The sequence below is a fragment of the Barbatula barbatula genome (assembly GCF_947034865.1).
Source record: "Barbatula barbatula genome assembly, chromosome: 2".
Classification (NCBI taxonomy): Eukaryota; Metazoa; Chordata; class Actinopteri; order Cypriniformes; family Nemacheilidae; genus Barbatula; species Barbatula barbatula.
In genome coordinates this window covers 2,438,576-2,455,943 of record NC_136767.1, presented here as the reverse complement: position 1 = coordinate 2,455,943, position 17,368 = coordinate 2,438,576, and the positions used below count along the sequence as shown (strand labels likewise).

General features: G+C 38.9%; 1 protein-coding gene across 2 annotated transcripts; it reads left to right on the top strand.

Annotated features, from left to right (window-relative positions):
* The first annotated feature begins 75 nt into the window (after window positions 1–75).
* Window positions 76–5,626, top strand: LOC306907953 (myogenesis-regulating glycosidase). Of its 2 annotated transcripts, none has more exons than XM_079480495.1 (3): window positions 76–136; window positions 3,151–3,583; window positions 3,658–5,626. In XM_079480495.1, exons 2-3 carry the CDS (start codon window positions 3,303–3,305, stop codon window positions 5,432–5,434), a joined length of 2,058 nt encoding a protein of 685 aa, XP_079336621.1. In that variant the 5' UTR covers window positions 76–136; window positions 3,151–3,302; the 3' UTR covers window positions 5,435–5,626. The 2 variants fall into 2 exon arrangements, with proteins under 2 accessions (XP_079336621.1, XP_079336620.1); XM_079480494.1 differs by having other exon boundaries at window positions 76–287.
* The last annotated feature ends 11,742 nt before the right edge of the window (window positions 5,627–17,368 follow it).

The window sequence follows — 17,368 nt, the reverse complement described above, 5'->3', positions numbered from 1 at the left end:
ATTTTATGTTTACGTCTAATAGGCCTACAATAGCTTTGGTGTCCTTAAACAGTACTACATTACCCATGATTCATAGAAACAGGTCGAACTGGACTGTTCAACAACGCAAAGCAGTGCAGACCAGAATGCAGTCGACGTATGTTCCTTTAAACATTAATGTAATGAAGTTTTAATTAAGCTTTAATTCGGCAGTTGTATGTATGACATTTTATAAGTTGGTGGTCATAACAGGACAAGAGAACTGGAGATATAACGTTACACGAATATGGATACGCTACAATTGTTAAGTAAGCATTGATATTTTTTTGTGAACGTGTGTATGACTCTTACATTTTCGTGTAGATTATGTTAAAATTACAATTATTTTTATTACCATTTATTTCGTTACCTTCAGAACGACTTCTTGCGGCGCTGCAATATGGAAGGCCGTTCCGGCAAATATTTCTTTAGACGTAACGTGTACAGACGATATAATACGTGTCCGCGTTATTCCGCCTAAATGTGTATTTTCACAGACTTCCGTTGTCAAAATAAAAGTAACATAAAGCAATGTAGCCCTTAACATTTTTTATTTTAGCAAGGCTTTCCTTGTTGACTCTTAATGATATTTATATTAAGGATTTGCCCGTTTTAGTTATACCACGTTGCTTTATAAACACGATAATTTTGATAGCTAGAAGCAGAAAAAGATGCTACAGTCAATAGAGCAAATCAGAAGAAGTGCACAATACCAATAATGACAAAAATGATTGGCAAGAGGTTTGATCTCCATGCGCAGCACACGGAACACCAAGTATTTAACTCATCTGCAAGCACATTATCTGCTTTACAAATTTGAAAGTGCTTCACAAAATTGTGAACACACTTAAAAAAAAAAAGTTATCGACATTCGACAAAATTCATAGCACTTGAGTTTTACTGGGTAATACTGCCACTTACAAGTCTACACTCATTTACCAACAACAAGGGCCCGGAACACTATTAAGTCATTTGTTAATAAGACATCACAGCTTCAGTACTATAAATCTACTTCCGGACGAACTTCTTTGTTTGTACAACTACTGAGGTCAATTTTGCAGTAAGACTACAGTAGGATGAAGGTGAGTTTAAGAAGGTGGAGTGTCTTAGAGGAGTGAGTGTTAAGGAAGAGGAAAGAGTGAGAGGAGTGAGAGTAAGGCCCTTTCCCAAATGGCACACTCTGTTTTGAAGTATGGTAGCTGGTTTGTGCTGGTTTAAGATGGTCCTGGGCTGGTTTCAGCTGGTCCTAAACCAGCACATGACCATTTTAGCGACCAGGTCAAACCAGCATGTGACCATCTTAAACCAGCTACCCTTCTTTAAAACCTACCCGCTTGGTTGAATGCCTGTCAATGTTGCCTTTGTTTGATTAATAATGGATTTATTCCCTAACAGGTCTTGACACCAACATTTTCTGTTTTAAGCTGCTTCAATAAATATTTTGTTCTGTTCTTTAGCATTTGAGTCTGTCCTAACAGAACCTGACGAGGGTCTTGAAACAGAAGTAGTGCCTTAAAATGACTGAATCAGTGTCAATTGCAATCTATTACACTTACACGTGACAAAATAGTGTAGTATCCTAACTAGCATTTGCTCAAGTAAATTGTAGTAAAATCATTAGATATTAAAGTGTTTTTGAACATTACCATATTAAATGAAACTATAGCATTAACAATAGTTTGTCAGTTCACAATATTTAATAGAACATCATTATATTATAGTAAACACTATAGTGCATTGCAGTATTTTTCATGTTTGCTACTGAAAGTTTTAAGAATGTGTCTGCAGTTTTAAAGCCATCATTTCTCTACCTCTTGTATTTTTAAATGCCCTCTTCCTTGTCTTTGTCACTATGATGTCTATTTACTGTAGATAGTGCTTACCTATACGGAAAAACGAATGACATAGGACCACGTGCAATGTCACGCAATAATGACACATGGTTACGTAAATGATGACGTCACGACTATATGTTTGATACATTTTATGCAAACTTTCACTTTTTGGGACTTGCCAATGTCTGCAACAAATACTTCTGGGCACGGAATTACATCTTAAGGTGCAATAACGCACACACACGTTATATCGTCTGAACACGTTACGTCTAAAGACATTTTTGAATAAATGGCCTGCGATAACTCAAAGACCAGTGGGTGTGGGACATTAAACTACTGCGAGAGCTATGGTTTCAAATCGCTCTTGCGGTAGTGTGATGTCATGATCCGGTCATCCTGCACAGCGCCATAAGAAATCCGATGCGTTTCTTGATGTAAATAAAGATGTTTTAAGAAGGCATCAAATACATATCAGTAAAATATAGCCATTTTTTAGCTTTCTCGGTAGTGAACATCTCTGTTGAGAAAAGTTCATACAAAAAATATTTGTATTCTGAAGCCAGCTTGTCAGACTTGTCTTTGTGTGTTGTGTAAATATTCATTTTGCTGCAGTATTGTGCAATCACAAAAAAAAAAAAGTGTCAGCTTATTCTAAAACTAGACTACGACTGAAGATTGAAATTCTAAGCAAATTGTAAATTTCAAGTACAATAGATTCTGTTATAATGTCCCTTAGCAAAATGAACCATGGTTTAATTTAATTAACCATAGTTTTAGTTTTATTTGTAGTAAAAACCCTAGTAATACAACAGTTTAACCACAGTGTTTGTATTACGGCCATAGTAATAAAAATGGTATAAAAATATGCTTTCTACACTTTTACTATAACAACATCACAGTTCATTTTCCTAAAGGATGCCCTATGTTCTGTAAATTAGGTCACACTAGCCTTCATACTGTGACAGTGTTGATAAAACCAATAGGATGTGCATGTTGGATCTGTATGCTCAATAAACACCCAGCTGTCTGTTTAGCTGCTGTAATACAAAAACAAAACCTTACATTTGCTTCTCCGAGCACTGTAGATTTTTCTTGTACAGCTCAATAAACAATCACACATGATCACTGGGAAAATGTAGGGTGTTTTACAGTAACCTTGAAACCTTGATTACACAAAACAACTGCATGTTCACAATAAGCACATATTCGTCGGTACGATACATTCACAACCACATAATGTCATGTGAGCAAAACTGTCAACCAAATGTTTTTAACTTTTATTTAATTTGTCTTCCAGAGACACAGTGGCTGCCAATTGAGGAATTGAATCCTCAAAAACAACACCGTTCTGGTCAGTAACTGCCTCGGCCATGTGCAGTACACTTAAAACAGCCCACTTCCTGCTAATGAGGTGAAAGGTCAAATGTTTTCCTAACAAAAGTTGCAACAATGTATCAGATCGTATCAGCAACGGTTGGAGATATTGGCATTAGTGCCATGACCCCTTATTCTACACCTGAGCGGAAGAGAGCGGGCAGACATGGCCGTCCATTAATCGCAGCGAGTGCGCTTGGATTCGCACTTGTTCTTGCTGCCATTGTAGCGTGGTGCTACTATTCCGCTTCTCTCCACAAAGCCGATTTTCTGACGACTGAACACCTAGACCTTAACAAACATGGTTATGTAATCCGGAATCAAGCTGGGGTTGTCATTTTCAGAATGCAATTCAGGTATTTTAACTTATCTGAGTTTTTTATACAAGATTTTTATACAAAATAATTTATTTCGCATTTGTATATGTTAGGTCTGGAACCCTAGAATTGGATTCCTGTTCAAAAGCAGGGAAAATAATCAGCTGTCACAAATCCAATTCTGGGAATATCAATTTCTTCATAGAAACCGTAAAACCTAAAGACACTGTTACGTGCTATCGCGTGCGTTGGGACGAGCTGGAGAAGCATCGTTTGGTGGAGCATGCCATGTCCTGTGGCGGTTCACATTGGTACGGTGGTGCGGAGACCTGGTCGCAACATTGGCCGATCGCTGTGAAAGGACGGAGCTCCCCCGAGCCTTTCATTACAGGTGACATCTATTCGAATCATCAAGGTTTTGGTGGCATTTTGGAACGCTACTGGCTTTCTTCCAATGCCACAGCCATAAAAATTAACGACTCTGTTCCTTTTCACCTCGGCTGGGATGAAGCCAACAAAACTTTGCGGTTTCAATCTCGATATGACAACAGCCCCTATAGGTCAGACCATGCACAGTCCCATTATGTTACACTAAGTTATCGAGTCTGTGTCGGGCTCGACATCACCTCCATACATAAGTACATGGTACGCCGATATTTCAACAAGCCAAATAAGGTTCCTTCGGAAGCTGTCTTCAGACACCCAATCTGGTCTACACAGGATCTAGCAGAAATCAATCAGGAAGCCGTTTTAAAATATGCATCTGATATCCAAAAACATGACTTTAACTGCAGTCACCTGGAACTGTATGATGGATACACGAGCGACTATGGAGACTTTGAGTTCGACACCATGAAGTTCCCAAATGCCTCAGCTATGTTTCAAAAACTATGCACAGATGGTTTTCAGGTAACCTTATGGACACATCCTTTTATCAACTATAATTCTGTTAATTTTGGTGTTGGAGTAGAAAGAGGTCTGTTTGTAAGGGCGCCTGGCGGCCAGCTTCCTGCCCTGGTGCGTTGGTGGAACGGTATTGCTGGGATTTTGGATTTCACAAACGCGGAAACCCGCGACTGGTATGCCTCTAATCTCCGCGCTCTCAAGAACAAGTACGGAGTGGCTTCTTTTAAATTTGATGCTGGGGAAACCAGCTACTTACCTCTGGATTTCAGCACCTTTGTTCCTCTGCACGATCCCAGTACTTTCACCCGCCGCTACACTGAGATGGCAATACCGTTTAGCGACCGAGCAGAACTGCGCTCGGGCTATCAGTCTCAAAACATCTCCTGCTTCTTTAGAATTATGGACCGTGGCTCTGTATGGGGATATGACCTAGGCATCAAATCTATAATTCCAACCGTACTCACTATAAGCATTCTTGGCTACCAGTTTATTCTACCTGACACAGTAGGTGGAAATGCACACACTGATAGAACCGGCGGGCTTCCAGATCGCGAGCTGTACATCCGTTGGCTGGAACTTTCAGCTTTCATGCCAGCTATGCAGTTCTCGCTGCCGCCATGGCTCTATGACGATGAGGTGTTGAACATCGCCCGAAAATTCACAGCCCTCCACGAGTCTCTAGTGGCCCCTAGAGTTCTTGAACTTGCGGGGGAAGTGCTGAACACTGGTGATCCTATCATTCGTCCTCTTTGGTGGATTGCTACGGACGATGAGGTGGCTTACAAAATTGACTCTCAGTTCCTCATAGGAGATGACCTTTTGGTAGCTCCTGTACTTGAACCAGGCAAGCAGGAAAGAGATATATACCTTCCTGCCGGCAGATGGCGAAGTTACAAGGGAGAATATTTTGAAAAAGGCCCCATACACCTTACTGACTATCCAGTGGACTTGGATGAGGTTGCTTACTTCGTGTGGTCCGGATAATTGTAAATAGGTGGGCCAAAACAAAATACCAAGAGTTATATTGATCTAGCCATACTGTACTCTATTAATATTTCTAAGTTATTATTAAATATGACTAGTAACAGTGATGTTTATTTTGTAGTGCCTTTGTTGTTATAATTGCTTCCAATGTTTCCTCATCTTTGAATAAAAGCGTCTGCTAAATGTAAATGTAAAATGTAGTTTTACTTTATATGTCGAACACTTATATGTATGTATATAATAATAATATAATAAATTATATGTAAAAAAATTTAAAAACAACCCTGCAAACCTGGCGTTATATTTGCGGTAAGGTTGGCCTTTTATCATTATCAGTATAAAATGTAAAAATACAAATATTGTTAAAAACTAAAACTCTTTGATGTAATGGAGTGGTCACCTTGAAGATATCCTCACTATGAGAAAACGTTTCCACTAATAAAAGACTGCCGAAACCCGGGATCGAACCAGGGACCTTTAGATCTTCAGTCTAACGCTCTCCCAACTGAGCTATTTCGGCCACGTGACGTGTTTCATTGTGACTTGTTGTAAGGTCCTTAGTAAACCATAAGGTTAAACACAAACAGAAGAAAAAACAATGTTATGGTTAAAAATGTTCATGTTTTACTATGTCTTGTTGTAGGTTAAAAACCAATCCAAAATTTAAAAAAAATTATCTTTTGTGTCACTTTTGCCAGTCCCAAGCCCGGATAAAGTATGAAAATCCTCTCTCCTACAGCGTCCATCACAATTACATGCACATGGACATCATTTGGCGACTTCTAGCGACTTTTAGGACAGCCGATAGCTACTTTCCTTACTGAGGAGTTGGCAACACTGCACGATTCGATCCAGTGACCGTAAGAACGCAACACCACGATAAGCACTGCGAACTGACCTCTCGCACCCGAAGCAAAAATCCTTCCCCTAGGACAACGAACCAGGCAGACCTATATAGCGTCCTATTCGGTCGTTAGAAAATATTCCTAAACATTTTCCAAACATTTCTAAAGTGCTGCGATACATCAAGTAGTAGCTGTTTTCCATTGGCCAATGACGTCAAGGTACATTTCGGAGAACAAACTTATCATGAACTGCTATGCGTTTTACGATAAACCTTTAAAAGAGATGAACTAGCTTCGGTAATTTTTAACTGCAGAAAATAGTTCAACGTCAATTTATCTCTCTTTTATTTATTTTACTTGTATCTAGCTCGCTTACAGAAAGCCACAGGAATACAGCCACCTGCTCGAGCTAACACATGACGAAGACACCCGACAAAATAAAAGTCTGTTTGAATACACTCACAACCACCATTAAAACGGATTTCAAAAGGCCACACTGTGGACGCACACTCTTGTTTCTGCGTTTCTGGATTGACAGTTAAGATTACATCAGTTTATATAACATTTGGAGATACTTTTTACAGGTATTATGATCATGTCCCTGCTTCAAAATATAATACATTTTAATGTTTCTATTACAAATACCATTATGAACCATTGCATGTTTACTATTAAAACCATTACAAAAGTCCCTCGTGTAGTCTGTTTTAAGCCTTATTCCATGGTGATATCTGCCTGATAAAATCTCAACAAAAGAACCCAACTAGCTGAGACTCAAGGAGACCAATTATAACCATTAAATCAATTCAACTATCCGTGAATGCTTTGTTCTAGCTCAATCCCAAAAAGGTGTCGTTTAATTGTTCTACCAGCAGATGACACCTCTGTCACATCAATACATTTCAGAGTATGGTTCTCCAGCCTGCTTAGATTAATGTTTGTCCAGTGCAGTTTATTTCTGCAGTTTAAAACTGACTTTTGTTGGCGTTAAAATTCGTTGTTTTGTGTTGTCAAACAGCTAAACTCAAGTGAGGAAGAAATGCCATAGCTGAGTGAGATTCGATGGGTTTTCATATTTTAAGGTTCAGAGAAGAGTTAGCCCATAAAAGGATAGTTCACCCAAATTCATCATTATTTTCTCTTCTATCATTAAAACCCAATGACTTTGATCTTTGGAACAGTAACACCATTTTTTAAAGTGTTTCAGGTTTTTGGGGTCGATCCACCCCATAGGGTTTCAACTATGGGGTGGATCCAGTCAAGCTTCAGGGACGCAAAAGCATCTTTAACCAGCCCCAAAGGTTTTGTTACAACTTTAAATTGTAATTAAATTAATTTAATTATAGTATACAGTTATTATTAGTCGTATCACTTTTATTTGTAAAACTTGCCTTAGTGTTTTCAGTGACTTTTATGGAAACAAAATCTAGGTTTTCTATTTATATTATTTGATATTTCACTTTTATTTGTAAAACTTGCCTTAGTGTTTTCAGTGACTATTATGGAAACAACATTTATTTTTCTGCTTGTATTATTTGTCGTTTCACTTTTATTTGTAAAACTCGCCTTAGTGTTTTCAGTGGCTAAAATGGAAACAAAATCAAGTTTTTCTACTTGTCTGTTTTAACACCACTATTTTTCCCATATTGACTTTCTTTAAACGTGAAACGTTTTGCAAAAGTCTATGTCAAATACAAAATATAAGACTCTGTGAAGACAGTCTGAAAGTGATAGTTCACCCAAGAAGAACATTTCCGTCATCATTTACTCACCCTTTTGTCATTTCCAACCTCTATGACTTTCTTTCATCGGCAGAACACAAAAGAAGATATTTTGAAGAATGTTGTTAACTAGCCCCCATTTACTTTCATTGGTTTTGTGCATACAATAGGAGTGAATAGTTGCCAGTGCTGTTCGGTTACCAACTTCCTTTAAAGTATCACCTTTTGTGTTCTGCAGAAGAAAGTCATAAAGTTTTGAAAGGGTGAGTAAATCATGACATTTTTTTGCCAACGATCATTGATTTCCTAAACAGAATCCCTGGATTTCATACTTATGATTCGAATGGCGCTGATAAAACATCAATGATTTTATTGCCCCGGCTTTGCGCTTTTCCCAAGCTTCCTTCTTGCCAGAGAACAAAAAAAAGCCGACCAATCTCATCTAAGCTGAAACAAAAGGACACATAACAAGAGATTTCACCAACACAGCGGCAAATATTTCAGCTTGTCTGTGCCAAGCGGACAGTTCACTGTCCGGTCACATGAATCTGTCAGTTTAGCACTCCTAAAGCAGCGCCCGGCACCCGCTCCTGTGTGGATGCCACGTCCCGAGGCCCCAAACATTGCCTGGCTCATTATTCCCGTAGGAAGGTCATGGCCCGGCCCGTCAGACCGGAACTTGCCCACTAATTAAGCATGCTGTGTTGGCACTGTACGTGTCATGCCTGTAGGACTTTTTATTGGGATCGGCTCGTGTTCGTTTCACTTAAATGGGCAATGGAGAAGATTTGGAGCTTCTTCCTCTGTTCACCCCAAGCCTCTAGAACTCATGATAGACCAGACATATCTTGGTGTTTGTAAACAACACTGCTATCCTGAAAAGACTGAACACTGTTGATGATGCTCAGCTTTGCATGCACAGGGAGAAACTGAGGGTTGAAGAGATGCTTCTCTTGTAGGAGGTGAACGGTGTCTGGTGTGATGTACCTCCCCTGACATCTGAAACTGTATCCTTTTATTGATTCTCTCTCTCTCTCTCTCTCTCCTCTCTCTCTCTCTCTCTCTCTCTCTCTCTCTCTCTCTCTCAGCATCTGTTGGCAGGGGTATGACATGCCAGTGAAACTAGTTAGTACAGTGCAGAACGAGTTTTTGCATGTGCACAGTTCGACCAAATAATAGATTTTTGTTCATTTAAAAAATGTTTTGGCCAGTTACAGTGATATTTTTTCCTACAATCTGTTACTTTCTCCAGTTATCTATATCAGACCGATTTCATAAATCAAATTATATGAAAATGCTTCTTGTACTTTACACAAATATTTGCCCAAATATATTATTATCTGTTTCAAAGCAGATTATTACAAAATCGTATTTAAAATCAAATTTACATCACATAACAATATGAAGTAACAGTTTGGCAAAAAGAAAAGAACCAATGAAATCTCGTGGTTTAAATTGTCTGTTCACATTTTGTCACTTTCTAGAGAGATAAAAGCCACAAGAAATATAACAATGCTGCGTACTTTAGTATTTACTGTATAATAAGACACTGTAGTGTTTTTGAACCGTATTTAATAAATATCTATAATATTACTACTTCCTATAGTTAGGTCCAAATATTAATACAGTTAATGGGATGATTCGTCCAAAAATTTAAATTAAAACTCACCTTGTTCCAAATCTGAGCCAACAACCCACAACCCACCCGTAGTTTCATCTGCCGGTCTGTTGAGCTGTGCATTCCTCCTCATTGATGTGGCCTTAAATGAAGACAGGCAGGCTTTTCAACACCACTTCGGACTGATGACGGAATGTATTGTTATATACACCATCCTCAAATCTACATGGTCTGAGATTAGAACCCAATTTTTGTGGTTAGATGGTTAAATCCCACCAAAGCAAGCATTCGTCATCAATGTTGAATTAATGAGAGGCAGAGGTTTAACGCTAATGATGAATTTGATCAAATGAACTATATGCTACACAACACAATGACACTAATGTACACCCAAAAGCAACAAAATATGTCTTGTGGTTTTTAATATCTGCAAAACGTTACACAATTGTGAAAAGACTGTGGTCGTGGTGTATGATACGCCCCCTTTGTTGCTGAAATGAAATCGTGTTTAATGAAAACATTCAGAGCGTTGTTTGCTGCGTGATGCAATGTGTCTTGTGGTGTCTAGATGGCACTCTTCCTCTAGATTGTCCAGTAACTGGCCAGTCTTTCTTTTGTATTGTATTTTCTGATTACGGTAATGTCAGAACTGTACAAAGGTAAGTTTAGCGTCACGTACAGGACGCCAGACGCGACCTCTTTTCATGAAAGCCAGACAGGTAGGCCTGGCTCATTGTGTCTTTTCGATATCTCTGGTTTAATCTTCATCTCCAACAATAACTTGTAGCCAGGTTTTGTCAGAAAAAACATCATGTAATTTGTTTTCAATTCTTTTGAAAAGTTTAGAGACCGTCCCTAGAGATGATATCTATTTCTAGCAAGGTTAAGGCAAGAGGCTGTCTTACTCCTGCCCTTGTGTTCTCATGGTTTTATATTCCCATTCCTCTCATTATGTAAACAGCGATCATGTTGCATCGACTTCCCAATGTATCTGCACAGATACACGATTTATTTATTTTGTGCCGGTTTTACAGTAGTTCTAAACTTAAAGAGGAAGTATGTAAATTTTTGTGTGCAAGTGGGCCTACATAACAATAAGTGTTGAAAAGTGTCTCCTTACCTTGTAACCGATTCATATATAAGCTTATCATATTTAAGCTGTCGGGTCTGATTTCGTGGGAAACATACGTTTGACGTCGTTTGACATTATCCCAAGTAACCACAAGTACATAAAGTAACCTGCAATTTTGTTTCCAACAGAGATGCCGATATAGTCGACCATTTTGATTCTACAAAATTCATGTTTGCTTCTACAGAATACCTTCTCTAAATTATTTCAATATTTTTCTCTTAGACTTTGGCAGCGATCTTTACCGTCTTAATGGGTCCTTCACTCTTAACATGAAGTCAGGTGTAGTTCAAGAAACTCCCAGAAAGCAGTTGTTGACCAAGGCAGCTGTGTCTGCCTCCCACACTCATCTTGGACAGCAGCGTGACTTTGCATGGATTAACCGGAACGCTCTTTCCCACCGCTCGCACACCGTGTACAGCCCGGGCCAGATGTGCCGCTCGGGATCATTCATCCCACTTTGTGCTTTGTCGTTTCATCTTTGAGTTTGGAGAGGATTCAATAAGGAAAGAATTGGTTGCTTTTCTTGAATTTATAGTTTTTTGGCGGCCAGGTTAAAAACAGACTGTTGATGCATTGGAAAAGGGGAATGAGGTTTACATTTGGGGGATGGGTGTGGAGAAGATGAGGGCAGAAGGCTGAAGTCATCGCAGGATGTTCAGTCCATAAATGATCATTAATCTTTATCTCCTGCTTACACCGCCCCTAATGTCTTCCTCTCTCATATCAGACTGTTTCTGTAGCAGTGGGAATGCAGTGTGTTATACATAGCAAATTTAATAATCTAGCATTTGAGCTCTAAGCTTTTATTTAACATCAGATGCATTTTCGTGCCTCAAATGAATAATTAAACTGCAACAGGTTGTTAATATTGTAACAAATATGAGATTGTCTGTAAAGCCGGAGCCCCTCCTTAAAGCTTTACTGAGTCAATAAGGATTTTTTTGCTAGGACATAAACTAGGAATAACTAAATGCCTCTTTCAGCATTAATCTTAAAGGCCTCTCTGAATTTCTGGGAGTTTTTTATGTGCTACCTGTGCTGTTAGGAATCAACCGTCTTTCTCTAGGTTTGTGTTGAGGGCATATGCATGTCTGTGAATAACTTATCCTCTCCAGCCATGAAACATGCGCTGTCCCTTTAGGTGGGTCCCGGCTGAATGAGGGTCCCGTCAGACAGCAGTCAATCAGTCTGAAGTCTCCTCGAGAGCCCTGAGAAAAACCTCTCCAAAAACACATTAATGCACACAGGTGAAGTTCAGAACTGAGTCGTTTTACAAGAATAAATTAATAGTTCATTGTCATCTCATACCTTTAAAATAGGTGAAATGTTACTTATTGTTTATTCATTTAGCAGGTGCTTTTATCCAGAACGACTTCATGAGAGTACATTTGACGTTTTAACTTAAGAGCCAACAATAAGCATAGTACACAAAGCTGCTTTATTTCTATGGAGATTTGAGTTAAACAAGCCGAATAAAGTAAAAAAGAACCAGCAAGGGCTGGCAGAGAAACCCGTTTAGACCCAGTCTACTCTAGTCTAGAAGAGTATCCTTGTCCTTTTGAGCTTGAAAATAATTTTTTAGCAGGGAAAGTGAATGTGTTAACAAGTTAAAATTATATAGTTCACTCCAAAATAATTCTATAATAATTCTCATTATTATAATTTACTCATCCTCTTGACTTTTTATCTGCAGAACACAAAAGAGATTTTAAAGAATGTTGTAACTGGCCCCCATTCACTTGCTTTGGTTTTGTGTCCATGCAATAAATGTGAAAGGGGGCCAGTGCGGTTACCAGCTTTCTTAAAAAAATCTTCTTTTGTGTTCTATGGTAGAAAGAAAGTCATAAAGGTTTGAAAAGGTCAGTATATATTAAAGCAATCCTTTAGTCCTTTAGGTTGTGAGAACTAGAGACATTTAGCTTTTTCTCAATCCAACATACACACATTCACATCCACATGTGCTTATTAAAGAGTCGCATTGTTTCTACCAGGTTGTTGTGCTGTTTGAGGGCTTGAGTTTGTTGCTTTGATGCTGTCAGGATGTGGAGCAAAGCCATCGTGAGATATTCTCCACTTGTCAAGTGCAGTTCAGCGTGCTGAATACAAATGCAGTTCTTTGATCTCAGTTAAAATTTTAGTAACCACCAGGAAAGCATTCACTATCCTTACAGAAAGCAACAGAAAAGAATGTTAAAGAATCATATTGTGGCGAGCAGGGCGCATGCAGTGGTCTTGCATCTCTCATGGAGGAGCTCCGAAAGCATAAGAAAGGAGCAAAAACAGGGGATGAGGCGGGAACGGGTGAACGTAAAACAGACTTTTAATATAACAAATAATCAACAAACCGAAAATAAAACACACTAAAATACAACATAAAGTCCAGGCCTGGTCCTCTCTCGCCCTTCCCTCTCTTATGCTTCTAGAGCTCCTCCGTGAGAGATGCGAGACCGGAGCACACGCAGCTGACACTCATCATCACTCGCGCCACCGGCCTCGCGCCGTTCCCACATGGCTCTCGTCCCGCCCTGCTCACCGCACATATTATTTTACAAGTGGATTCAATTATGTTGCATCAGTTTGGGATAAAACCTGTCTATTATCCTTGAGTCTTACTTTATACTTTGGGCCTGCCATTTAAATGATATTTTTTGACCATGCTTTATGACCTGACTTACAGAGACAGAAGCACCTGCTCAGTATCCATGGTGACGTGGAGCCATGACATCACATGGGCCTGAAGCTCAGAAGGACCTTAACAACCCACCATCATCTCCAGGTCATGTCAGGTCTCCGCAGGGTCTGCAGTTAAATCAATATAATGAGCAGAAGTGATAACATGCAGGTAATCCTCGCAATCACATCCTATCTGTGTCAGTCCATCATAAGTGCCTGTTATAGTGTCTCTGCTCAAATATTGAGCAAATTATAATGACTATCTCAAACATTAAATTAAATTTTTTTTACACACCCAACTAAATAGATCTGACCGTGTTTATAATAGGTGTTCTGTATTTTGGTTTCAACTCAGTTACCACTGCGTTTGATTTTTCTCCTGTTACAGAGAATGTAATTTTTCAGAGTAAGGTTCGACTATTTTTACAGGATGTCTGGAAGACATTCAACAACAATTGTATTCTATTTGGCTGATTTTAACAGGTTTTTCTGTGTTGATTGCATTTATCGACCATTCAACCGTGCTGCCCTGCTTTTTACATTTAACTCATATGATATGTGACCCTGGACCACAAAACCAGTCATAAGTAGCACAGGCTGTAGCAATAGCCAACAATACATTGTATGGGTCAAAATTATTTATTTTTCTTTTTGCCAAAAATCATTAGGATCTTAAGTAGGATATTCATGTTCCACGAATTTCCTACCGTAAATATATCAAACTTTACTTTTGTGAGTGGATGCTGCAAAATAAAAAATAAATGGCCGGGAACACTCCTAAAAACATTGCTCGCTGTTGTCCGCTCTATGGGAATCACCCGCTCAAGTTTGGTAGTGCTCAGAATTTCCGCTCTCGGGTTCATCTACTCTCCACAACGTCATAATAGTGTTTCTTCACAAAAAAAAACGATTTCTTCTGAGCAACGGCCTCTGATTAACATGGGATTTTCTCTAAATCTTCACTCCGATTCCAGTTTTTCAAATAGTTGGATCTCGGCAAAATATTATCCTATCTCAACAAACCTTATTTATAATTAAGCTTGTTAATTCAGCTTTGATGTATAAGATGATGTATAAATCTCTATGACTAGTTTTTTGGGCGAGGGTCACATGTTATTGATTATTGATAATGTGGCACAAATCTAGATTTTGTAAACACAGTTATTCTAGCCAAAGGAGTTCACAGCAAATATAATTGTGATTTGTATTTAAATTATTGTATTTTGTGTTTCCAGGTGTTGGGAGGTGGAGATGATATTTATGACCATTGTGGCTCTCTTAAGGCAAATAGTTTTTATTATATTAAAAGATGCAAATAAACAAGTCCTTGAGCTGTCCATACCAAAAAATAGGAACACAATTTTTTTATTTCAGAGAACAATCATATTTACACGTCTCACATTTTGGTAACGGGGTTGCTTAAACAACACGACTTACATAAAATAAAACGAGTTCCGGAGTCCGAGATAAATATTGTAAATTCTCTAAAGGTTCAAGTTAACATCCTTTCCCTGGCTGTTCTTTTCTCTCTTGTTAAATCTGTTGCTTTGAGACCTCCGCTGTCGACTCCCTCGGCCGGCTCTGTTGATAAAGACCGGATGATATAAAGTAGGATCTACACAGGAATAACAAGGTGAGCCATTATTCCAGCTGTGGATGTAGCTGAAGGGTCTACAATCATGGCTAATAGCTGCACCTCATCACGTTTCAGCACGTAAACAATTCTGACAAATTACAGCTCGAATGCAACGAAACATAATCAGGGTCTCTTTGTGCACCCTCGCTCTTCAGGTGGCCATTGTACTGATCTACGTTCAGGGAACAAAAGATCACCACCTTCTGTAATTCCCTAGATGGATTTCCTACAAACCCTATTGGTGTGTAGTCCAAAGTGGAAGATTTGTCCTCCCTTGACTGATCTATGATCAGATTGTCATTGTTTATCTATCATCTCGCACTATGTATTTCAGCATCGCCGTCATTGCTTTGTTAAAACGGGAATGATGTAAAGCCCACCTCTGCCCCCAGATAATAACACGTCACTATGATAGAAGGTTCGGTTAAATAATAGGCAAGATGTTATTACATGCTCGATCATAGGAGGGGATTTTGTATACCTGTCAGGATGAAATAATGGGATTGTTTGGAGAGACAGTGTTCATGTGCCAGAGCGAGCAGTTGTCTCACGCAGGGCTCATTTTGGCTCCCTGTCTGGTCTTTGGTTCTCTTTCTTCCATTTTCCACTCCAGCGGGACTCGGGAGAAGAGCACTTTGAAATCAAAGGGAAGGCAGAGTGAGAGCTTTTAAGCAATCCTTCTGGCTCTTCGATGAGACTGACTCACACTCTGGCGTTTCTACCTGTTTAGCAGCTGTTAGCTTCATCTGAAGAACATCTGCCTTTGTCTTTCTTCTCCTTACAGAATAGGGAATCTTCACTATACGTGTCTTTGACAAGCACATATGGCTCGCTGTGTGGTTTTGTCTGTAGAGGTGCCATGGTGCGTTTTCAGGCTAGGATTTTCATATTCCCTTTTGTCTGCACACGTACATGTGTGATGTTTGTAGATTAGAAAAATGTATGTAAATATGTTAAGCATAAATTAGATTTACAGATGGGTTGTTGCATTTGTCTGTATGATCCCAAATGACAAAAAATGTGTCAATCTTTCAAATGTTTTAAATCTTAAAGCTAAAGGACGCACGATCAAAACAACAACAATGGCGTAGCTCGATGACGCTGTGAAGTAGCGTGGAATGATGGGATCTGTTGTCTTAAACTCCACCGCTGATGGCAATCATGTTAGCGGATGAGGTCAAGTTTTATAAATGTTGCATATAATCGTGGTCCATAAATAAGTGACTATGTGAAACATAGTCATGCGGGTGCTACGTTGTAACAAAGGGTAATGCAAATATGAGGCCATTGACTGGCAACTGCACAGCCCGTGTCACTGTTTAGAATGGCAATTTCTCACAATTTACAAGTAGTTGGAAACATTTGACATATTGTAAGTACTCAGCTGAACAAAATATATAACAGTGGCCTAGTGGTTTTACTGCAAAATTTTTACAAACTGGACCTTTAATAGTTGAAGCTTAAACATATTCATTTCACATTTTGATTCAATTGTAATCTGTCTCACAACTGTTTGTTGAGTTTTGTTTAAACGTTGTTGGCAGCGTGAGCTGTGGCCCAGCTTTGTTCACGTCTTCCAAAGTGGTCTACATCAAAACGATAATGCTTTAAACGTTAAAGAGATAGTTCACCCCCAAAAAATGTTTGTCATCATTTACCCTCATGTCTTCTCTCTTCTGCAGAATACACATTAGATATTTTGAAGAATGTTGGTAACCAAAAAACATTGGCAACCATTGACCTTTGTATGGAACACAAAACCAATGCAAGTCAATGTGAACCAACGTTTTTTGGTTATCAACATACTTCCAAATATCTTTTGTGTTCTGCAGAAGAAAGAAAGTCATTGACTTTGACTATTCGCATCTTTTCGAAGTGTTCAAATCATTCAGTTATTGCAAAACATTGTGATATATTGATCATTTTAATAAACATTTTGCAACCCTATTTGGTATGTTGTCAGGTTTCTTTTATGTCAGATTTTTGTGCATTTTAGTCTCCGTTTTTTCATTACCATAATTGATCAATTTCTTTCATTTAGTCCATTAAAATCTCAACAGTGTGTCCCCCTCCAACTCCCAGTTTGATTCCGAGTCATTTGCTGAGCCACTAATGCAGGACAGGTTGAATTTCTGTTGAGAGAGGCTTTCACAATCACTGTAATTGAAGTAATTATTGGTTCCGTCTGATCAATGTGGAACAATGCTCTGTCACAGGTACAATTATGACAGACAAGCGTGTGGCACAAGTGCCTGCCACTAGTGTTTTTCAAGCTGTCTGGAGCATATGAAAATAAACTGCCATGTGGT

Excerpts from the sequence above, each read along its gene's own strand:
- LOC306907953 (XM_079480495.1), top strand. The coding sequence starts at position 3,303 with ATGTATCAGATCGTATCAGCAACGGTTGGAGATATTGGCATTAGTGCC. Across the intron at positions 3,584-3,657 it reads ATTTTCAGAATGCAATTCAG|GTCTGGAACCCTAGAATTGG; the intron begins GTATTTTAACTT and ends TGTATATGTTAG.